This window comes from Protopterus annectens, chromosome 8.part0 (assembly GCF_019279795.1).
Source record: "Protopterus annectens isolate FY-2018-M chromosome 8.part0, PAN1.0, whole genome shotgun sequence".
In the NCBI taxonomy this organism is placed as follows: domain Eukaryota; kingdom Metazoa; phylum Chordata; order Ceratodontiformes; family Protopteridae; genus Protopterus; species Protopterus annectens.
In genome coordinates this window covers 234,825,647-234,851,065 of record NC_056741.1, presented here as the reverse complement: position 1 = coordinate 234,851,065, position 25,419 = coordinate 234,825,647, and the positions used below count along the sequence as shown (strand labels likewise).

The window sequence follows — 25,419 nt, the reverse complement described above, 5'->3', positions numbered from 1 at the left end:
ATTCTGCTGCTGGACAGTGGATGTTTACTACTGGAGTCAGTTTCTTGAAGTAGGCATCAAGGGAGGTTTGTAGAGAGCTTTTTTTTCTCATTATAAATGGCCTTATAGCAGCTCAGGCCCTCAGTAACTGTACGGTAAACTTGGATGAACCGCTCTGTACTAGGATCTTGCTCCTCTAACTTTGCCATTCCTGCTTCAATGAGACAAAAGGTTTCAGCTAACTCTTTTGCCAAAAACTTTTTTGATTTTGGAATTTCAGTGCCCCTGTTTTCTTCCTCAAATGCTATAATTTGCTGCTCCATTTCCATTAAGGTCTTCACTGGTCAGTTCTTTGCCATGGGAGTCAAGTAACTCTATGACATCCATGTCAGTGATGTCTAACTGTAGTTGATCAATACCAGCCACAGCTTGCCTGGCTTCAGCAATGTCATCATCTGTAGAAGCCTATAAAGCAGGCACAAATTGTGGGCACAATTTGTTCCACACTCCTTTCATATCTGACTGCTTTACTTCATCCCAAGAATCAGCAATATTTTTGATAGTATCATAGATGTTATAATTCTTGCAGAACTCCCTTAAGGTCATCGCATTATCTTGGGTAGCCCTGACTGCTTGTAAGAATGTCCGCTGTAAATAACAGGCCCTACATGAGGCTATTACACTGTGATTCATTGGCTGAAGTAGCGATGTGGGGTTGGTGGGTAAAAATACAATCCTTACATTGGAGTTTAAGTAATCTAAACTGTTTGGATGTCCAGGTGCATTGTCAAGTAGAAGGAGAATTTTAAAAGGAATGTTTTTGGCCAAGCAATACCTTTGAACGGCAGGAACAAAATGGTTCAAGAACCAATCTTCGGAGCCAGCAATTGTAATCCAAGCCTTTGCATTTGCCTTCCAAATAACAGGAAGAGATGCCTTAATGACATGCTGTAGTGCCCTCGGATTTAAGCAGTGATACACAAGCAAGGGTTTCAACTTAAAATCACCAAAAGCATTACCCCCCAAACAATAATGTTAGCCTATCTTTTGTTGCCTTATGTCCTGCTGCACTTTTTTCCTCTTTTGAAATGTAGTTTTTTTTCAGGCATTTTCTTCCAAAATAAGCCAGTCTCATCTGTATTAAATATTTGCTCAGACAAATATCCTCCCTCTTCAATAATTTATTCCAACATTTTAGGAAAATCCCTTGCAGCACTTACATTGGCACTTGCCGCTTCTCATTGAATTTTAATGTTATGTAAATTAGCTCTCATTTTAAAGCAATGGAACCAGCCCCTACTCACAAAAAATTGTTTGTCACACTCGCCTGCACTTGCTGCTTGAGCCGCTTTTAAATCACTGAAAAGGTTTCGAGCCTTTTCTTGCACTAATGAAAGCCTAATGGGGATATATTCCTTTGATTTTGGTCTTCAATACAAATTAGCAATATCCTTTCCATCTCAAGAATTAAACCACTGCGTTGCTTTCTAATAACTGTAGCTTTCATCGGGGCATGGCATTTCACATGATTCATTATTCTTGCTTTGTCTTTTAAAATTGTTCCGAACGTTGACCAGCTACAGCCTAATGCCTTTCCAATGGCAGATTGTGCTTCACCTCTCTTGGATCTCTTTATTACCTCCACTTTACTTTCCACGGTGAGTGCTTGCCTTTTGTTTGGCACATCACCAGCACATGCATCGGATTTCCGTTTTGGAGGCATGGGTCGTAACATCACCAACGTGGAAGTTCACAGAAGTGTCTGGCTGCAATACAGTACTGTACAAATGTGGAGCTCCACAGGATATACATACAGTACAGTACTCCAGTCTACAGCCAGACACTTCTCAGGTCTGACTGGTCAAAACTACCACTGTCTACATCTAAATAACATTTCAATTCAGCTGATTCAGAGCAGTATTTTCCACACATTCCCCTTGCTTTATACAAACAACAGTGCATAAAATGCAATACAGTACAGTACAGTAGAATGTTCCAAAAAAAAATGTTAAATGTACCTCTTTTTAACCTTCACTTCACATTTCTGTACTACAGGCATCACCCACGAATATTTTCCAGTCTTTCCTGAACTCTCAGACCACCTTCTGTCACCTAGACCCCTTTGAGATGCATTGTAATTTCGTCATTCTACTGTACAGTACAGTAACTGCTTCAATACTGTGTACTGTACAAGGTAGCAGTCTTGACCAATCAGATCATTAGCACAGTGATCTCTTAACCAATCAGATCTCTTGTTTTCCGGGAAGGTGGAAGCAACTGTTCTAACAAGACGTGCGAGCAGCTTCACGAAAGAGAAAACAGGGAGATGGAAAGTACATACAGCACTACTCTATTTTAAGGTAAAGAAACGTTTTTGAAACTTTAATAATGATTTTTATTTATTTCAATGTTATTTCCAACATTGCGGAAGCCCGTTCGTATCTATGGGTTGTCCGCATGTCGGATGTTCGTAACCCGGGGACTGCCTGTATAAGAGGTGGGGTATAAAGCAGGTTCATAAATAATTTTATATATATATATATATATATATATATATATATATATATATATATATATATATATATATATATATATATATATATATATAGGTACACACACACACACACACATAATATAAGTACACACACACACACACACACACACACACACACACACACACACATATATATATATATATATATATATATATATACATTTATATGGTTGTCATAAGGTTTATAGTAGTAGTGCAAAGGACGGGGGAGCAGTGTTACAAAACTATCTGTATAGCTGAGAGGATGTAGTAAAACTATTCATCTATTGGGGAATACCGGTTGTAGGGCAGAGGATTCTGAATGAAGATAACAGTGGCATTTATCCTGGAGATATAAATGAGCAGATCCATAATTTTGATAGGTGAAGTTTTAATTGTACTCTGAATAGATTTCACTAATACTGGGATTTTTTTATATATAGTTTAGCTACACTATTCAAATATAGAGAGAATCTGAAGTTAAGTTGTTACAGGCAGGGTAAATTTCTGGTTTATAGAGAAGTCTGTGTATTTCAATTAGCTGAGAAAGAGCTACTTGATGTGATATTTCTAACCAATTTAATTCTTTGAAACTAGACAGTGATGTTTTCTATTGTTAGTTTACTGCAAATCTGGCTATTTTATTAAGACATTGCTCAATTTGGTGCAAATGCAAATATGAAAATTCACAGCTTGCCAGCGTCTCCTTTCAGGCTGCACATCATTTTTGCATCAGGGATATACTAATCAATCCAGGAGTACATTTGTGGAATACCCAAATCATCTAGTTTATATTTACAGGAATCTAGTGAGTCACAATGATTAACATGCACAGGGAGTTAATTTCAGAGGTTTGGGAGGTGCTGCATTATGAAACTCTCCCTCCATCATATTTTACATATCTGTTGGTAAAACTTTAGGTCCCTAGTTTTACTACTAGTGGAGATATTGGAATTGGTGAGAGGAGGTCCAGAACAGCTGGGTCTGCAATGACTTTCTGTTGAAATGTACCAATAACTGCAAACAATACAGTTTGCATCTGTGTAACCAGGGTGCTAGTATATAATAGTAAAGGGGTCTGGGAGGTAAAGTCTGTTGTGAGGACATTTACTTTTTTTTGTCTTTAATCTTTTCACATTTGTGCACAGTTTGTTCTGGTGTTTGAAATTCTGTATGTGGATAAAATGCCTGCTTTTTATATTTCAGTGCCTTTGTTGGTTATAATCCAATTTCCATAATATCTGAGAGTTTGTGTAACAATGAATCTGTGTGCTGTACTGCTGCTAATGGATACTATTTGCTGCTGCTTGCTTGGTGCTTTTACTATACTTTTGATGTGGAGCTTATGAAGCAGGCTGCGTGCACTGGAGGCAGAAAAAACCTTATGCTGTTATGGAGAATGACTTTGTTGTTTTTAATGAGGTCATCCAAAGATGGCAATATAGTCACAGCAAAGGAGAATAGGGGAAGGGAATGATTACAGATTTTTGGTTTGATGTCTGTAACACGAGATGTTTTACTAAGCCGTGGTGGTGCGGTGGTGCAGTGGTAGTGTTGTTGCCTCACAGCAAGAGGTTCTCCTGTTCGATTCTTGGCTGGAGTGCCTTCTGTGTGGAGTCTGCATGTCCTCCCCTGCAGTCGAGTGGCATTCGAAAGACATGCGTGAATGGGCGTGCCTTCGTTGAAGGTTGGGCGTCGGGCTGGCAACTCTGCACCATAAAAATCTACTGCCAATCATTAGCGGACCAGAGTTCCGCTGTGGTGACCCCTAACCGGGAAAAGCCGAAAAGACAAACAACAACACGAGATGTTTTACTAATGTGGAATGAAGCAGAAGAATGACTACAGGAAGACAACAATTAGTCTTGAAATTGTAACCTACGGTTCATCACTACTGTCAAAGCGAAACTCCAGCAGAGCTTGAAAGTTCCCACATTTTGCTACTGTATCATTTATTTCCTCTTGAGTGTGTATTGCACATTAAAAAAGTAAGTAAAACTAGGAGTATGACTGTGGAGAACACATCTGAATGACAAAATGGACTTGTCTTAGGCAGAACACTGTGGAAGGTGAAAAGGAAAAGGGTGGCTAACAATCATTCTGCCTGTTTCTTAAATATGACAGTGTACGCATTACTGGAATTCATTCACAACTGCAATACTGGACTACTTTTTGCCTCATATCAAAACAATGAATTTGTCAAAGATCACAAGTACCAAGATCATACAGTACTTCCAGCCGTAAGGGCAAGTTCTGAAAAGGTTCGTAGAGTTTTATGCACATCTGTAAGTTTAACCAGTATTGGCAATAACAGCCATATAAGCAAATGATAAGACAGTGAATCATGGTATAAATTTCTGACGTAACTGTCTACTGCTACCTGTAGATTTAGTATTTGTGAATCAAATGTCAGAGTAATAAACTTAGTATGCATTTATAGCAGATTGAAATAAGTCATAAATGTTGCATATCAAAGTGTACATTAACTCAGTGGTGGTGCAACTTAGCTCACTAATGCTGCTGGTTCTTGAATACTACAGTAAATTCAGCAGATGCATCCAATTTCTGGGATGCTTTACATAGCTGCCTACAGGCTAATGTACAGACTTTAAGGGATAATATTGCACATAAAAAAATGTGTGTATGCATTCTGCATAAATTATATCTCTTGATTCTATCAGATGTTTCCCAGAAGCAAGCAAAGAGGGTGAGCAACATGAAGCTGTTATCTGTCTACATCAACCGATGTGCAATGACAAGGATCATGCAGAGAGCCCACAACCGGAACAGCTGTCAAAGAGTGCCCCTGCATCTACATATACAACTAAAATTTGTCAATACAGCATTGCAAGTTATTTAAGCAGCAAGGTGGCAGATCAGGAAAAACATACATTACTGAGAGCTGACTATTCCATCAGGAACTGTGAAAAGTTGCCAGCAACCATATTTGGTAAACAGAAATGTTATTTTCAGCCTTAATGGATTGCAACTTACCCTGGACTGGCATACAGTGCCTCACTTGACACAGCATTCTGCTTGCCTTGCGTGCTGTTTGACACTGCTACTACAAACTGAAAAAGAGGTGCACTTGCAACAACTGGATACAAGAAATGAAGAAAGGCAATGCTGGCTTTTGATGCACACTTTTTTAATAAACTGCATGGTACCAATCCTAAGGATGGTGGAGCAAGCCATGAAATACATGCTTCTTGTGCTATCAAAGCAGACAATATCAAGAGAGTTATTCTACATGGAGATGAAAGTATTGTGGTTTGGTGCAATAAAAAAATTAGAAGACAGGAGAAGAAAGAAATTTATCATTCTAAATTCTATCGCAAAAACATAGTTTTATGTAGGACTCAAAACCTTCCACTTTGAGGACACAGGGATAATGCCAGATACTTGGGTGATAAAACAGCTTAATGTGGGAACTTTCAAGCTTTGCTGGAGTTCCATCTTGAGAGTAGAGATGACATCCTGAGACAACACTGACTCGGCAAATAAAAATGCTACTTATAGATTCAAGATTATCCAGAATGAAATGATTTCTGTCACTGGACACATGATTCAAAAGGAAACTATTGCAGACACCAACAAGGCTGGTAGGTGGTACTGTGTAATGGTGGATGAAGTCCGTGATTTCAGCAATAAGGAGCTGCTGTTTTTTTCTTTCCGTTTTATGGATGAGAACATCATCATACATGAAGGGTTTGTTACACACATTGAAAATAGCAGTGACACTATAGGTAACCCAATTTGCAGAGAAATCTTGCTACAGCTTGAAAAACTATTTATTTATTTAACATTTGTTAACTGGGAAAGTCCGACTTGGAATGAGACAATTTTCAGATAAGGCCCGGGGAGAAATGTTTTAGATGCATGTCTTTATAACACTGGAGGAAACCGGAACAACCAGAGGAAACCCATGCGAATGCAGGGAGGCTATGCAGACTCCACACAGAAGGCACCCCAACAGAGAATCAAACCAAAGAACCTCCTGCTGTGAGACGTCAACACAAACCGCTGCACCACTGTGCCGTCCAACTCAGATCACTGGAGTCAAAGTCCTAAACCTTAACCTGGATCCAAGTAAGATGAGGAATCAGTGTTCTGATGGGGCTGGCAATATGAGTGGGAAACACAAAAGTGCAGGACCAAGGATTGAAACACAGTATCTAAAGGCCTTGTGGTTTTGATGTGGATCCCATCAGATAAACAAATGCATAGTAGCCTGTGAGAATCAGCTGATTTGCAATATAATGGTAACAGCAGATGACACTGCAATTCTTTGAATACTCTCCAAAGAGAGAAGCTATACTAAAAGAACAGACTGCACACTGTGTTATCAGCAAAGTTAAACTGCAGAGTTTTTGCCACACCAGATGGACTAAATGACATGATGCCTTTGAAGTCTTTATTTCCTTGCACAAAGCAATTATCTGTGCCTTAGAACAAGTTCCTCAGCAGTTTAGTTGATGTGAAGAAAATGCACAAGCAAATGGCATGGTAAAGAACATCACAAGCTTTGAATTAATTTAATGTCTTGTTATCACAGCAAAATGTCTTCATTATTTACGAGGCTTGAGAACTTCCCTGCAGGGATCAGCCCTAGATGTGGTAAAGGCCATGAATTATGTTAACTTCTCAAGAACTGCCCTGAATGATGTTTGAGAGAATACTGAAGATCATTATTTCATGTAGTAACAGGAAGCCATGACAAATGCATCAAAAGTAGGAGTCTTGCCAAGTAAACCCAGAACAACAGCATGGCAGACACACAGACATAATGCAGTGGCAGAGAATCCCGAAGAGTATTTCCACAGGGCTGTGACCATTCCTTTTGTAGACCACCTAATTTCAGAAATTGATGGCAGGTTTTCCCAGGTGCATTCAGAGTGCTACACTTGCCCTACAGCTCATCCCAAAAATGATGCAGAAGCAGCATAGCTTTAATATTAGAACACTGGACCTTAGCTTCTTCTGGCATGACCTGCCTCAGCCTAATGGCTTGGAAGCAGAACTGAACACTTGGCACATTAAATGGAAGCATTCTAATGTGCTACCAGACAACAATATTGATTCCTTAAAAAAACGTGACCCATGTCTGTTTCCAAACGTAAGTACAGTTGTGAAGATCTGTGGGACATTCCCCATCACAAGTTGTGAATGAGAAAAAGCAGTCAGTAGATTTCGACTTATCAAGTCATCCACACGTTCAACCATGACTGAAGACGGCGAAGTGGTGCAGCGGTAGCATTGTCACCTCACAGCAAGAGGTTCTCCTGTTCGATTCTTGGCTGGGGTGCCTTCTGGCACGTCCTCCCTGCATTCATGTGGGTTTCCTCCAGGTACTCCGGTTTCCTCCTACATTAAAAGACAAGCATCTACAGCATTTCTCCCCAGGTCTCCGCTGAAAATTGGCTATATTCCAAGTCGGAGTTTCCCGGTTAACAAATGTTAAATAAATAAAATAATAAATAAAGAAGGGCTGATTGGTTTGGCACTGATGTATGCACACAGTGACACCAGCAGCTGAGGACATGTTGCATGAATTTAGAATTTGGTAAGAGGCATCCAAGAAGACTTGACCTGCCTGATATTATGAATTGCGATGTTGACTAGGAGAGGGCACGAACCAGGACTACATGGAATGTTGAGCTGGCTTAAAATACAAAATAACTACGTTCACAGCTCACAAAGTCTGCAGTTAGTTTGATTCCACATTCTACAAATGACTTTGATAACGCCATGACTTTGGGTCTACATTATATAAACAGCGACTGGCGTGTGGTGCTACTTTGGGGCCACAACTTACAAACTGAAACTTCTGGTTTGCTAAGACTTTGTGTCCACAGGCTCAAAATAATTACTTTGGTGTGCACTGATTTTGGGTCTGCAGCTCATAGATGTGTGCAGCAAATATGTGCAGAAATGTTGAGTTGCGTTATGCCCATCTAGGACTACATTTTCCTCTTGATTTCCATGCTTCCCTTTAATTTCCTTCTTTATGTTTATTCTTTGCATCATCTATCAATATTTCTGTTCATAGTGTCATTAATGCAATAAGCTTCCTGTTTGCAGATTTTGTGAAAAAGGCATTTAACTTGGTTCCATTTCTGAGCAAGGGAAAATGATTTGAAGTTCCATTACACCTAGGATGCGTGTGTCCCTTTTCCCCATACTGCATTCGTTTTCGCTTTCCTTTCCTTCTTGTATGCTAGATCTTAAGTTGTTAATTCTTAACAGTTTTTGTTAATATCTGAGTTTTGGAATACGTTTACTGATTTTTGTGGAAATTAGTGGTCAATCTAATATTTCTGTACCTTTGAGCATCAAGAGAAAAGGAGGGCTGCATTTTCCTTTAACCTAGAATGTGCAGACCTGAGTAACAAGTACAGCTGACAATGGCTCACCCATTCATTACTGTTGTGGAACACACACACGCAGCGCACACACACATCTTGCACACACACACACACACACACACACACACACACACACACACACACACACACACCAGCGGTCTTGCCAGCAAAAGGAGGAAATGAGAAGAACCAGAAAAATGAGCTAGAAGGGAAATTTGAAGTCAAATGGAATCAAAAATACTCAGTATACGGTTTGCAGGTATGGTTATATCTTGCAGAGGATACCACTGCTCTGAACAGACTCCACATCCATATAAAACTAAATTCATCCCTGTACGTACTAAAGAGCATCTTGGATCTATGGATGGAAAACAGAAAACGTTTGCCAGGACTGCTTGCTGAACTGCTAATGGAGAGAAGCAGCTACTAAATGCTTCATCCCATGCATGTGTCCCCTCAAATTATCTATGGTATGACCCCAATTATTCTCATTAGGGGTAATATACAATTATTGAGCAGTTAAGGATATGCAGGAAAAAAACAAGAAGACATTTATTAAAAAGTAAGCTATCTAAAGCGAATGACCATGGACATGGACAATAAGATACAGGCAGTGAAAAAAAGAAGTTATGTTCTTACATAACATTCCATCTGTGTTGTTGATCTTCATTCATTCATGATGGATGGATCTCAATTCTGTCCTCAGAACCAACTAAGACAATATAACAAGCTCGCGCCAGCCAGAAACTCTCGATCTGAGGTTACCCATAGTGCCCCTCTCCTCATGTCCTCAGATCGAGTTTGCCCGTAAGGATGGCACACTGGTGCAGCGGTAGTGTTGTGGCATCACAGCAAGAGGTTCCCTGGTTCAATTATCGGCTGGGGTGCCTTCTGTATGAAGTCTCCATGTCTTCCCTGTGTCTGTGTCGGTTTCCTCCAGGTGCTCTGATTTCCTCCCACGTTACAAAGACATGGGTCTGGAGCGTTTCTCCCCAGACCTCCGCTGAAAACTGGTTTTGTTCCAAGTCGGACTTTCCCAGTTAACAAATGATAAATAAGTAATAAAGGATAAGAAAGTGGAGGCTTTGACTGAGCAAATGCCCTAGCATGTAACCAGGACAAAATCCGAACCTTCAGGAGTCTTTTGGAAGGTGTAGGAGGGTGGGATGTCATGAATGAATGAAGATCAATAACACAGATGGAATGTTATGGTAAGAACATAACTTCTTTATCTGATGTTGATGATCTTCATTCATTCATGACGGATGGGACAGAGTCCCTAGCTACTTTGTGCCTTGGGAGGCACTACATAAGGATATCCCTGAGCACCATTGAGCCAAAGGATGCTCTCCCCCTGGAGACCAAGTCCAATTTGTAATGAGTGATATAGGTATGAGGGGTAGCCCAAGTGGCTGCTGTGCAAATGTCATCCATAGAAGCTCTGGAATGAAAAGCCACCGAAGTAGCAACTGATCTGGTTGAATGCATCTTGATTTTAGTTGTTAAACGCATTTGATTTTGTTGATAGACAAAAGAGATGCAGTCTCTCAGCCATTTCGCCAAAGTGACTTTGGAAACTGATTTTCCCAACTTGGGTCCTAAAAAAGACAGGAACAATTGGTCAGATTTTCGGAAAGATTTAGTCCTAAGTAGAAACAAAATTGTCTATGTACATCTAATACATGCAAACAATATTCTCCTTTATTAGAAAAGCATGGGAAGAAAACTGGCAGGTAGATGGACTGATCAATATTCAACTCCGAGACAACCTTGGGTAGAAAGGAGGGGTTAGTCCGAACAGATACTCTCTCCTTATGGAAAACTATGTAAGGACGTTTTATGCACAAGGCCTGCAATTCTGATATTCTTCTCGCCAAGGTAATGGCTACCAAGAATAAAGTCTTCCGAGACAAGGATTCTATAGCGCAAGTGGCACCAGGCTCAAAGAGATGACAAGTCAACGATTGTAGGACCAGCATCAAATTCCAAGGTTCAATGGGCTCTTTGAAGGGCACTTTTATATGCATGACTCCTTTCAAGAAAGTTTTACAGTCAGTGAGATATTAAAGAGGAATTTTGGAAACCATTATGGAAGTTTGAGATAGCTGCTAAATGGACCCGAATCATAGAAGCTGAAGCTCCTGAATGGAGTAAGGTTGATAAATATTCCAACACTGAATTAATGGGAGCTAGAAAGGGTCCAGTCCCTTTTCTCAAGGACAAAACAAAAATCTGTTCAATTTACTATAATAAATTTTCCTAGTGAACGGTTTATGGGAAGTCAGAAATATTTTTTGTACAGGGGAAGATAGGTTAGTTTGCCTGGCAATTACTGGAAGTGGAGGGTACCACACTTTCAGCTTGCGGCTCGATAGGTTTGGATGGATCAACTCCTGTGAGTGTGACAATAATCCTGGAGTTGGATCCAGAGTCTATGGGCAGTGAACCAGGTGAGGCCAAAGGAAAGGAAACCAGACTTGTTAGGGCCAATAGGGGGCAATGAGGATTACTTTACTTCTCAACCAAAGTGCTTTCTTTAGAAATTGTGGAATCACAGGAAAGGGAGGCATAAAGCAGTCCTGGGGGCCAATCATGTACTACAGTGTTCCTCGGGGACTCCACCTGAGGGGTATTAGATCAAGGTAGCTGCTGCATTTGTGGGTGGTGGGAGATATGAATAGATCACAGCAAGGCTGACCCCAGCGACGGAAAATCTCCGCCGCTCCTTTAGGATTGAGAGACCACTCGCGAAGCAGGAGAATGGATCTGCTCAGTTTCTCCACAATTACGTTGAAGTTCCCAGGAGTGTGTGTGGCTGCCAGAAAGCGGTTGGAGAATATCTCACTTTGCCATACTCTCATGGCTTCCTGACACAAAGGGTAGGATCTGGTTCTCCCCTGTTTGGTGATATACCAGACGACTGACATGTCTGAATGGATAGCAATTGTCTCCGACAGGAGGGCAGATTGGAATGCTTGCAACGCCAGAAGCACTACCCTCAGTTCTAGGACATTGACATGATATGCAAATTGGCCTCTAAGGGGACCAGGTGCCTTGAACTGTCTTTCCATGAAAATGCTTCAGCACCCCATCAGGGATGCGTCTGCGGTCACTACGGCCTTGGGCTGAGGGGGTGAGAAGGGTCGACTCCATAATTCCATTTCTGGCTTAATCTACTAATTCAGATCCTGCTTGCAGAGGTTCGTTATGTGGATTGGGTGGGACATAGGATGTGTTAATAGGGACCACTGTGATGCTAGCAGCCACAGTACTAATCTCATATGGAGTCTTGCTAAGGAAACTACAGTAATTGTTGCCGCCATTGATCTTAGCAGTTGAAGGACTGAATGAGCTGGGATTTTGTCCTGAGAGAGTATCACTCAGTTGAGATCTTACTCTGTGAAGCCAAGAGCGACAAGGCAAGACCTTGTGTGGAATGCAGCTCTTATGAATTCTAGGCTTTGAGTAGGTACTACTTTCGAATTCTCTTCATTTATTGACATCCTTAAGAGTCATGCTAGCTGTAGAGTGTAGTGTAAGTCAAGAAGCAATAGATGCTTGGTGGGGGCAGTAAGGAGCCAGTCGTCTAGATATGGTAACACCTGGAAATCCTTGCATTCTCGGGTGAGCTGTTACTACTACCATACATTTGGTGAACACTCTGGGGTCTGAGGAGAGACCAAAGGGCAGCGCTCAAAATTTGTAGTGACTTGCTCCCAGATGGAAGCGGAGATATCTTCTGGAGCATTTGTCCATTTTTATATGGTAATACACATCCTGGAGATCTATCGAGCACATCCAGTCATCTTTTTCCAGAAAGAAGAAGGTAGACTGAATCATGACCATCCGGAATTTGGCCTGTTTGCCTAACTTGTTTAGGATGCTGAGGTCCAAAATTGGCCTCCAGTCCCCTGTCTTTTTTGACACTAAAAAGAACTTTGAGTAAAATCCGGATTCTATCTGGTCTGGTGAGACTGTTTGGATGACTTTTTTTTTGGAGCAGCTTTCGAATTTCTTATGTTGCTACATCCCTCTGACTGGGTGGGAATGTCAGGGATTCACCTTTGCAGCCTCGGGTAAAGATCAAAGGGGATGTGATAACCTCTGGTAATTATCGTCTGCACACAGGAACCTGTTGCTATTCAGTGCCAGGCTAAGTGGTGCAAACAGAATCATCCCCCAACTGCTTCCAAAGGCAAACAATCGGGCCGCTCCTCAGGAGTGCTGGTAAGGCTGCCCAGAAAAGGAATCTATGGACCTCTGGCTACGCCGACCCCCTCTGCATTTGGGGGGGGGGTTCTTCCTGATGGGTTCCCTCCTCTGCGCTGGGGGGGGGGAACTCACCATGTGTCACGGAAAGGCCCTTAGTATTTCCTGAACCACACCTTTCCACTTCTCTGATGCCTAGTGTAGGATCGTTGCCATCCTTCTCACACCTGGCTAGCATGTCTTTAACTTCTGGACCAAAGAGAGAGGAAGCATCAATGGCAGCACTGGCGAAGGAAGATTTGAAAGGGTCCGCAAAGTTGCACAAGCGCATCCAGGTGTGACATCTCATGGCAATGCCTGCACCCGCTGCTCTGGCCGCCCCTTCAGTTGCATGTCCAATCAACCACATGGATGAGTTCGATATGGATTCCAGGGTGGCAAGCTGTGAAGCAACTTGTCACATACCTCATCAGACATTGCTCCTGCTAAGGTTCCTGAAAGTTCTGTGACCAGGTCCCTTTGGAGATGGGTAAAATGTGCCAAGTAATTCAACGACCGTACATCAAAGGTCATTGAAGCATAAACCCGCTTCCCTAGTTTGTCCATTGTCTGAGACTCCCTGTTTGGAGGATGGACAGGAGAACTCTGCTCTGCAAGTTATTTCCTTGTGGTCACTGCCACCATCACAGCATTAACTGCCAAGCCTCTGGACCAATGGGGCTGATCCTCTGGTGAGGAGAGTATTTTGTCTGGTCTAAGTGGGATTGGCTCAATGGTGTCAGGGGCCTTCCAGGCACGCTGCATGATGAGCTTGACCAACTCATCTGCAGGCGGGGTCACCCAGGAAGTAGAGTGTTGGGCACAGAAAGCCTGCAAGAATACAAATTCCTCCGAGGAAGGGTTATTTATTTATTTCCAGTTTGATGACCGGGGAGGTCCACTGGGCTCATGGAGCCGGTTTTCAGTGGAGGCCCGGGGAGAAAAGCTCCACAAATCTAATTAGATACATTGTAAAATCAAAGTAAAACATACATAGTATAAAGAATACATAGTACATAATAAAAAGATCAAACAAAAGACACAAACAGTTTGATTCAATGTCAATGTGATAAACAAACAGCAGAATGAACAAATAGTTCAGAAGAAGAGAGTATATAGTATAGAAGTTGGCGGAAGTAATTTGTTATAAGAAACAAATTAATAATTAAGAGTGGGTTAGGAGAGGAGAGGTTAAGAAGTAAGGAGAGGTTAGCCAGGGGTAAGGAGAGAGGAGGGTTTGAGAGGCAAAGGAGGAAGAGAGCAGTTGCATTTCCTGTTAAGTAAGTAGTAGGAATGAAGTTGAGATTTGAAGCTATTGAGGTTATTGCACTTGAGGGTTGGTGGACTTCTAGTCACCCCTCTGTTTCAAGATCTCCAGTATGCCTCCAAAGGAGACATCCTCAGGGGGTGACTGTGGGGACCCTTCCCCCTCATTGTAATCTGTATCTTCAGTGAGAGGTTCCTCAGGAGACTCAATGTGTTTCCTCTTGCACGATCTCTCATAAGGTGGCTCTTCATGGGGAAGGTCTAAAGAGGACTCTGAAGAAAGGGTGCCCTGCGGTAGGCTGTCTTGCTGCTCCCATGCCTCATGTCCCAGTGTAGTGGGCTGTGGCAGCTATGAACCAGAGAGCATGTATGTATGACAGTCCAGTGCCAAAGGAGCCAAATGGTAAAACTGCTGAGGTGAATGCCCTCTCCATAACCTGGAAGGCAGGCCCACCCAGACAGGGATGGGAGTCTGGAACTGAGAAATACAACCTCTGAACCAGAGTCACACCCCACTCTGACGAGCCCACTACCAGGGAAGGAGCTGTGAGAGGACTTGGAGCTGCCAAAGCAACTGGAACAGTAGACGGCACCGTACTAGGAGTCACGGTGCCGACAGACCAGTCATGGTCTCAAGGATGGGATGGCTCTGATTGAGCTGTGGTCCACAGGGTAGGTTCCAGAACCACTGTAATATCTGCCCGTGGAACCAAAAAAGCTGGCACTGGGATAGGCATTGGCATCGAGGGCTCCAAGACCTGCGGGGAGGTTGAAGGAGGAATATAGGTTGGAGTCTGTGGAGAAAAACCTTTGGCTCCGGGTGGGAGGGAGGTCCTAGTTGGAGTAGGGATGCCTCTGGCCGCTAGGAAATGATCCACAAGTCTCACTTCATCATGCCCCGAAAGGCTCCTGGTGGAACGGGTTGACATCCTCGATGGGGATTCAGGTCAGTCAAGGAATGAACTTAGCTGCTGTCCAACAAAGGGGTCAATGGATGGGGAATATTGGGTCCTGGCTAGTGTCTCGACCTTCAGCACCATGGTTGGAAGACCAGAAGGTTGTGATGATGGGGGGAAGTGGCCAGTTTTAAGGGAGAAGCTATTGTTGGTGCAGAGAGGATTTGTGGTACTGTGGGAATAGTGGTCGTCGGATCCGTAATGAAGGACGGCACCATGGATGGAGTTTTAGGCTCCGGTGCCAAGGTAGGTGTCTGAGTCATTTTGGCATGTTTAGTTTTCAGTTCCGTATGAATCTGGACATTAGCAGTTTTTGGATCCTGGGATAGAGAAGAAGATGGGACTGAATGGCTCCTCTTCTTCGTCTCTTTTTAGGAGGGGTTGAGACCTCCAGCTCAGATAAAGCCACCGAGAAAGGGGTTTTCAAGAGACCCTTTAAGATTAGTTTGTTTTTGCGCTCAGCTAAGGCATGGGCACTAAAGCCATTACAGAGCTTGCACGGAGGTTGAACCTTCAAATGTGCTACTCCTAGGCAATGTATGCAGGAGAGATGCCCATCAGAAGTTTGGCATCGTCCTGCCTCATTTGTCACACTGATTAAATCCATCAGTGCCCTTACTATCAGCCATTATCAAGAATACAGATAAGAACAATCAAACAGCAGTTAAACGGCAATTGAACAACAATGACACATCCTGTTACGCGACTAGGGATACACACGCACGTACATTTTTTTGTAATTTACCAACAATACTAAACAGAAATATACCCAAAGGGTAAAGGGAGGGGTAGAAGAGAATACCAATGATGGTTCATAGGTTGGTACTAGGCTATCAGCCCTAGGGCCTATACAAGCCTAGCCATAACAATTCCCTGGCTATTTCTTCACACACTATTTACTTCCCTGGACCCCTGTCTAGCAGGGTGACTGATGTGATCCTGTGGTGAATTTCCTTTCTCCCATCCAACCATCAAGGTTCCTTTAGAAGAGGGCCAAAGAGGCACTCTGTTTGACACATATGGGCAGTCTATTCCAGAGTCTGGGGAGTCTCTGGGTCAGGAACCTATCCCTCCAGCATGTTTTGTTTATTGTGATGACAAGGTTTACATCCCTGGAGCATGTGGCTCTGAGGGATTGGGATTTCTTTTAGTGTAGCATGTCCAACAGCTCTGGGTTTGACATGGCTTTGTATGTTAAGCAGAGATCGCCTCTGAGTAGACGATATGCAACAGAGTATAGCTGGAGTTTTTTAAGGCGGTCAGCGTAGGGCATCTGCTTTAGGCCTGTGCTTCTTTTAGTGAAGTATTTCTGTGGCCTTTCCAGTTGTTGCAGATGTCTTGAGAGGTACATACCAAACGGGGTGTTGTATTCTATAATGGGTCTAATGTGGGATGAGTACAGTGGGACAATGACCTCCTTTTTTCTCGATGAAAAGCCCTTAGTGATGAGGTGTGCCACATACGAGGATTTCCTGACTGTTGTGGCAATGTGGTTATCGAAGGTGAGACCACTGTCCACCTGTGTCCCCAAGTCTCTTATCACACTTTCGGTGTTTAGTGTACTGCCACCTATGTGGTAATTCATGGGTACATGTTTTTTTCCAAAGGGGATAACTATACATTTCTTGGCATTGCGCTTGAGCCCATGGCTCTGGCACCATGCATCTGTTTCTGTAAGGCCCTTTTGTAGAGTATCCGCATCAATTGGGGATTCAATAATGGCTCCCAGTTTGCAGTCATCTGCGAACTTTGTTAGCCAGAGTCACTTAGTGTTGGCCTGTACTTCAGAGAAGTAGATGCCAAACAAGAGTGGCCCCAGGACTGAACCCTGAGGTACTCCACTTGTCACTTGTCTGGAGCTGGATTTGGAGTCGGCTACGTTTACAGTGTGGGTTCTGTCAGTAAGCCAGTTTGCAACCCATTGGGTGATGTAGGGATTAATGCCCAGCTTAGTAAGTTTATCTATGATTCCAGAGTGGGGGATGGTGTCAAAGGCCTTGGCGAGGTCTAGATAGGCTGTGTGGAGCACCTTACCCTTGTCCATGGCTCTGGAGACTGATTCGAAGAAATCAATCAGGTTCAGGAGACAAGATCGGCCCATCACGAATCCAAACTGGGTGGGGTCCAGTGTTTGAAGGTTGCCAATGTCTTTATTTATAAGTTCCATGATAATACGCTCCATGGCCTTGCAGATCAGGCTCGTCAGACTGATGGGACGGTAGTTTCTGGGAACCAAGGTGGATCACCCCTTGTGGAGTGGGATAACTGCAGCTCTGCGTCACTCAGTGGGCATGAAACCTGAGGTGAGGCTATGATTAAACATGACACTTAGGTGAGGTGCCAGTTCATATTGTAGTTCATGTAGTACACAGCCCAGGATGTCATCTGGTCCCATGGATGCTGTATTCTTAGCTTTGCAGAGTGTGTTTTTTTACCTGTGTGGCCGTTATTACCGGAATTTGGCAATCTTCCGGTATTGAGATGGACCGTTTAGGGGGTAAGAGGGGGGGTGAAGTTGGCATTGAATTGATCTGCCAGGATACTGGCAATATCCTTGGGATCAGTATATTTAATGCCATTCTGTTGTAGCTCAGAGCAGATATAAGCATTGCCATTTAGATTCTTGACATATCTATAGAATGTAGAAACAAAGAAACGGCTAAGGGTAAAACCAGGATGCAGAAAAAATGTAAGCAAAAACGAAGGAACTGCACCAAGCTAACACACAGTGAACGTTTATTCAAACCAAACACAAAAGAGGTAGGTGTTTTGTGTTTGGTTTGAATAAACATTCACTGTGTGTTAGCTTGGTGCAGTTCCTCCGTTTTTGCATATCTATAGAATGCCTTGTGGTTGTCTTTAGAATCTTTGACAATTTTATTTTCGTAACTAGCTTTGGAGGATTTTATGAGGGATCTCAGTTTCTTACTGAGGCTGGTAAGGGAGTTTTTGGCATCCTGGGATTTTCCTCTTTTCTGCAACAGTTTCTTCCTTTTGTTGTAAAGTTTGTTTATGGCAGGGGACCACCAGATTGGCTTCCTTTTTTTGGAGGAGAGCATCTTGGTTCTATTTGGGATGGCACGATTCATGCATGAGTGGATGTGCTCGTACAGTGCCTTAGTGTAGGATTCAGCAGTCAAACTTTCAGTTCCTGTCTGCATGGGTGTCATGAAGTTTGTCACTTCTGACTTGTGGATGTTAAGGGTGATTAGCTTATGGTCAGGCCTGACTAACAAGGGGGTGACCATAGGTGTGGAGTATTGATTTCCCATGTTGGTAATGACCAGATCTAGGATATTGGAGCCCCTGGTGGGACTATGAAGTAGTTGATCCAGGGCGTTGGAATTTATGAATTCCAAGAACCGTTGGGCAAAGGTGTTGGTACACGAGTATTTTTCCCAGTTAATGGCAGGGTAGTTAACATCACCCAGTATTAGGGTGTTTGGTTCGATCTTAATATTTTCCAGTATGTTTAGAAAGGTGCAGTGAGAATATTGGGGCATGGTGGAGGATCTGTAGCAAGCTACAATTTGGATTGCAGTCTTACCTAGTGTCAGTTGCACCTGGGGAATTTCAGATGCATTGTGTTGGGCAACTAGCCTGGTGGTGTGAATATCCTTGGTGAATATGGACACTCCTCCACCTTTAGTGTTTCGGTCCTGGTTTGGTGGCCGAAAAGTGTGGTAAGAGTAGTAGCCTGGTATTGCGGGGGTGCTCTCTGGAGCCTTGAACCAGGTCTCAGTTACTGCACAGATATCGATGTTGTCCATTTTTAGGAGTGCCTCGAGAGAGTGCATTCTGAGGTTTAGACTTCTAGCACTGAGTAGCATTACCTTCAGATTTTGCTTGCTTGTACCTGTTACGGTGGTGGTTTTGTCCTTTGAACTTTGCCTAAAAAAGGCACTATAGGGGTGGCAAGAGCCTTAGCCAGTAACCTGAATCCCAGGGATGACAGATGCAGACCATCTCTAGCAAAGCATCGTGGTCTGTTGATCATATCGTCCCAGGCAGACAAATACTGGATCCCCTTTGAATGACACCAGAAGCTTAGCCAATTGTTGAAGTCAATCATTTTGTCCTTATATTGTGGTATAATTCTGGGAGAAGGCAGGATGCTACTCAGGGCTAGGGTCATATCTGCCTGGGCCACATGATCCAAGAGCTCTTCCATGTCTCTTTTCATGTAGTCTCAAGTCATTCACTCCAACATGGACAATGACAGAGTCATATTTGTACTTGTTGTGGAGTGACTTGAGTGCATGCGTTATGTGGCGGATCCTGGCACCCGACAGGCAGCTGACTGTAATTTTCTCCTTGTTCAACCTGGTGAGTGGGACATCAGTGTGCCGGACTATAGAGTCACCTATGACTAAAGTGTTAGGTATGTTGTCTTGCCTTAGGGGCTGCTGCTGGGTGGCACACTGGTGTTGTGAGCTATGTGACACTTTGGTTGTGATTGGTGTTTGTTTGCGTTTCACCTTCAGAGGTCCTTGTTGCTTGGGCAGGTTACAGTTAAGGGCCTCTGCATATGTGGAATTAGTGTTGCTATATGTGGGTGTTGGTGGTGTGGGTTTAGAAGGGCTATGTGTTGCTTGAGGTGTAGTGTGGGTGTTAACCTTCTCCTCTTGACTGTCTAGCACAATCTTGGGTGGAGAGAGCTTTGCTTCCAGTTTGGCTATGTAAGTGCATCTCTCACAGGTTGTAGTGTTGGGTGGTAGGAGGAGAGGGTAAAGGAAGGGAGGGGCCTGTACCAATAATGGTACGAAGAAATACCAACAAGGTAAAAGGAGAGAAAAAAATCACTCCCACAGAAAGGGAATTACCTCTAATTATAAATGACTAAGAAAAAGGAAGGATTATAGAAGAATGTAAGGCTAGATTTTCAAAATATTTAGAAAAGCAGAACACTTAGCGTGAGAGCTGGCCTTATGCGTCTTGAAACACTATGCGGCAAACGAGATCTAAGGAGATGAAGAGAGGGGCACTATCGGCAACCTTAGCTTGAGTGTGTCTGGCTGGCGCGAGCTTGTTATATCGACCGAGTTGGTTCCAAGGTCGGAACAGAGACCCATCCATCATGAATGAACGAAGATTAACAAGATCAGATTGCTTTTTTTTTTATTACTATAGTTCTTTACATAGGTCAGGCATACTTTTATCACCCAGAATAAAAGACACATAAAATGTTAAAAGACATTTAAAAAATAATAATAATAATAATCAGAAAAGATTGAAAAGACTGGAGGGTAAATTAGAATGACAATTACAAAAGAGGAATGGGAGGACATTTGGACAGCCTTTAGGTATGCTATGAAGTCTGGAAGGTTTATGGTCTTTGTATGGTGTTTACACTGGTACTTTTACACAGCAAGTAGACTTCAGAGGATTTTCCCTCACATGAAGAGCAGATGTTGGAAGATGTGAAGGGAACGAGAGAGGAAACTGGGAACACATTTTCTAGAAATGTAAGCCTTTGTCTGAGATTAAGGCTCCCTGCAGAATGTCCTGACACAGCTGTTGCAGGAACATATTATATTAGTTAAGGAGATGATGCTATTGAGTAAGTGACTGGGTTTAGAAAGTACAGTTGTGTACACTTACCATAAATGTAGATGTTCGAGTGTATTTACTGTTGCAGTCATTACATTTGGGTAATCTGCTGGCAGGTTGCCCTCAGTCGGCCTGATTAACAAAGTCTTGAATCCTGCATCGGTTGCTGTTCCTTCTTCCATGACGTCAGGTCGTCAGGGGTATAAAACATGCAGCCAACGCCATTACATCAGTTTTTCTTGCCCCAGATGGGGAGCTATATATTTAAGTAATTAAAAACATAAAAATATATACCTCCAAACAAAAGCAAATACACCAAAAAGTCTTTTAAGCATAGTAAAGGAAAGTAGAGGCATAGTAAGAGAAAAACAGGGGGTTGGAGGGAGGGTAACCAAGACTGCAACAGTGAATACACTCGAACATCTACATTTATGGTAAGTGTACACAACTGTACGATGTTCTTCGTGTTTCACTGTTGCAGTCATTTGATTTGGGTAGATTCCCAAAAGCTATGGTTGGGCGGATGGCGTTATACAGCATTAGGACCAGCTATAAGGCCCTGCAGGACAGCAGTGGCAAAGGCAGCTCTGGATTTCGAGAAGAAAGGTAAATGGTAATGTTTGGTGAACGTATGAACTGAGATCCAGGTAGCACCTTCTAGAATGTCTCTGGTAAGAACACCTCTGAGAAAGGCTGTAGAGGTAGATGCAGCCCTGGTGGAATGAGATCTGATCCCCTGGGGGATAGTTTTACCATGGTGCATATAGCAAAAACGAATACAATGGCTTATCCATTTGGAAATAGTCTGCTTTGAAATAGCCTTTCCCTCTGCCCCTGCAGCAAATGCCACCAGTAGTTGTTCAGATTTTCTTAAAGATTTTGTCCTGTTTGAGTAAAATCTAAGTTGTCTGTGTACATCCAATGAATGCAGAATCCACTCCCCCTTGTTCTGTGGATTGGGAAAGAAAGTTGGCAAATGAATGGTCTGATTAAGAGCCACACTGGATACCACCTTAGGCATGAAGGATGGATTGGTCCTGAGAGACACCCTGTCCGCATGAAAAATAATGAAAGGCTCCACTGCCATAAGAGCCTGTAATTCGGAAATCCTTCTAGCTGAAGTGACTGCTAAAAGGAAAGCTGTTTTCCAGGAGACAAATTTTAAGTCTGCAGTAGCAGCTGGCTCGAAAGGAGGGAGAGTGAGTTTTTCCAATACAAAACTGAGGTCCAGGCAGGGGTTGGAGCTCTCCTGGGTGGTCTTAAGTTTTTGGCCCCTCTGAGATACTGCTTTTGCAGAAGATGAGAGAAGAAGGGAGGTTCTGAGTTGTAATGAGCTGAAATGGCTGAGACATGGATTTTTATGGAAGAAAAAGACAGGCCCTTGTGAAGCATCTCAGTTAAGTATTGTAAAATCTGAGGAATATTAGGCTCTGCTGTGCTTATCCCTTGTGATTGATTCCAGGCACAGAATCTTTTCCATTTGTCAGCATAAGATTTTCTGGTACTAGGCCTTCTTGCCTCCAAAATGACATCCATCACAGGTTTGCTGAGGGATGCTAAGGGTGAATTTAGGTGATTAGACACGCTGCAAGATTCAAAGTTTCGAGCTGAGTGTGCAGAATTTGGTTGTTCTGCTGAGACAGTAAGTAAGGTGTCTGAGGCAGGTGCCACAGTGGAAGGTGTGACACATTGCGCAGGAGTGGGTACCAGTGTTGGCAAGGCCAGTCTGGAGCAATCAAAATCATTTTTGGCTTGTCCTGTTTGGCTTTTAGTAGAACTTTGGAGAGCAGAGGCACAGGGGGAAAAGCATAGACTGATAGGTTTTTCCAGCTGAATGATAGAGCATCCACTTTCCAGGCTTTTTTGTGATGAGTTCTTGTGCAGAATTTGTCCAACTGATAGTTCTCGGGTGAGGCAAATGATCTATGACTGGACTCCCCCATTTGCGTGTCAACATGTTGAATATCCGTGGTTCCAGTTTCCATTCATGAGGGTCCATGAGATTTCTGCTTAGTTCGTCTATCAGAGTATTCAGCTTTCCTGGCAGGAACTGAAGGGAGAAGAGGTTGAAATGCTTGCAATGCTAGAAGCACTCCCCTCAGTTCTAGGACACTGATATGCAGGTTGTCCTCCAAGGGTGACCAAGTGCCTTGGACTGTCCTTCCCTGGAAATGCCCCTCCACCCAATTGGGAACATCTGTGGTCACTATGGCTCTGGGCTAAGAGGTGAAGAAAGGGCGACTCCATAGGTGGTTCTTTGGCTTCATCCACCAAATTAAGTCTTGTTTGCACCAATTTGTTATCCTGATTTGAAAGGACACAGGGTGAGTCAAAGTGGACCATTGACAACCTAGCAGAAGCATATCGTCGTCAAGCAGGAATGGGAATCAAACCAGACGCAGATAAAAATCAGACAGCAACTGAATGTGTCAAAAAACAAAAGAAAGAATATAAGGTGAAGGACCAGATGAAAAGGCAGGAAATGTGGAAAAATCATAAATATAGTTGCAAGTATAGAAAACTTCTGGAAGAACCTCATGCTGATCAGGAACGAATGCAGGAATAGTTAAGGAGAGGTGAATTTAAACCAAGAGATGAAAGGTTAATATTGGCAGCCCAAGACAGCGGTCTACGTACACGCTGATTTACAAAGTCCATTGAACATGTGGAAGAAACAGATAAATGTAGGTTTTGTAAAAACGAACTGGAAAAAGTCGCATACCTCGTTGCTAGTTGTAACATACTAATGGCTGAGGGCCTGTACACTGAAAGGCACAATAGTGTGGCGAGACTGTTGCACTGGGGATTGTGCAAACATTATGGTTTTAAAGTGGCTGAGAAGCACTGGAAACGTGAGCCACAAAGCATCATTGAAAATGATCAAGTCTACATCACATGGGATCATCCATTACCAACAGTTCAAAAGATAGATGCTAGAAAACCTGATATAGTAGTCCAAGAAAAGAAGACAAGAGCAGCATTGATCACTGAAATCACCACACCCAGTGATTACAGTGTCCTGCGTACAGAGAGACACAAGGTTATAAAATATCAGGATCTGTAAGCAGAAACAAGAGCAGTGTGGAAGAAGGATACCCAGATAGTTCCAAGTATAGTAGGAGCAATGGGTCTTATAAAAAAAAAGAGTTTACCATCATATTTAAATATGCTACCAATACACATAACTCCATATGAATTACAGAAGGAGTCATTAATGGGCACATTGCGGGTGCTGCGAATAGCACTTTTGACTGACATCACAGAGTGAAACAATACTAATTTCATTAACTTTAATCGTACTTTGACTTAGGAATGGGGTCCATTCCCGTCATGGTATTAGAAACCCAAAAGATTCGGAGAAATTAAAAAAGGGAGAGAACATTGTGTTACTAAAAGCCACTGTAGTATTCTCATGTGTAGTCTTGCTAGTGGAACTATTGTTATCAATGCTGCCATTGACCCTAATAGTTGGAGGACTGCCCGAGCTGGAGCTTTGTCCTGACAGAGTATCACCCGGAGTTGAAATCTGAGTCTTTCCAGCCTGTGGAGTGGGAGGGAGACTAGGCAAGATTGAGTGTTGAAATTTGCTCCTATGAACTCCAATCTTTGAGGAGGAGTCAAGTTGCATTTGTCTTTGTTTACTGTTATCCCCAAGTGTTCCAGTAGTTGTAGAGTGTAATGAGTAGCTGAAATCAGTAGATGCTTTGTTGGGATGGTGAGGAGCCTATCGTCTAAATATGGAAACATCCAGAATCCTTGCTGTCTCAAGTGAGCTGTTACCACTGCCATGCATTTGGTGAACACTCTGGGGATAGTACAGAGATGAAAGGGCAGCACTCGAAATTGGTAGTGATTGGCACCCAGCTGAAGCGGAGAAATCTTCTGGAGCATTTGTCCATTTTTATGTGGTAATACGCATCCTGAAGATCTATGGAGCACATCCAATTATCTTTCTCCAGAAAAGGAAGTATAGACTGAACCGTGACCATGTGGAATTTCATTTATTTGACGAACTGGTTTAGGATTCTGAGGTCCAGAACTGGTCTCCAGTCCCGTGTCTTTTTTGGCACTAAAAAGAACCTCGAGTAGAATCCGGATCCTATCTGGTCTGGTGGAACTGTTTGGATGGCCCTTTTTTGAAGCAGCTTTTGGATTTCTTGAGCTGCTACTTCCCTTTGACTCGGTGGAACATCAGGAATATGCATTAGCAGACTTGGATAAAGGTTGAAAGGGATGTGGTAACCTCTGGCAATTATCATCTGCACCCAAAGATCTGTGGTTATCATTTGCCAGGCAAGGCAGTGCAAAGAAAATCGTCCCTTGACTACTTCCAAAGGTAAGCAATCGGGCCACTCTTCAGGAGTGCTGATAGGGTTGTACAGAGAAGGAATCTCTGGATCCCTGATTACGCGGACCCCTTCTGCCTCTGAAGGGGCGTCTTCCAGTTGAGTTCCCCCCTCTGCCCCGGTGGGGGAAAAGTCACCCTGTGTGTCACAGAAAGGACTCTGGGATTTCTTGTACC

The 25,419-nt window shown here is 43.0% G+C and overlaps 1 protein-coding gene across 1 annotated transcript in view; it reads right to left on the bottom strand.

Moving 5' to 3' along the window:
• The window catches only part of LOC122808202 (rootletin-like), a 295,087-nt gene that overhangs the window by 186,915 nt on the left and 82,753 nt on the right, over positions 1-25,419 (bottom strand). The window contains exon 3 of the mRNA XM_044079171.1: positions 295-444. Within this exon, the coding sequence (XP_043935106.1) occupies positions 295-444 (150 nt within the window). The remainder of the gene's footprint in view (positions 1-294; positions 445-25,419) is intronic.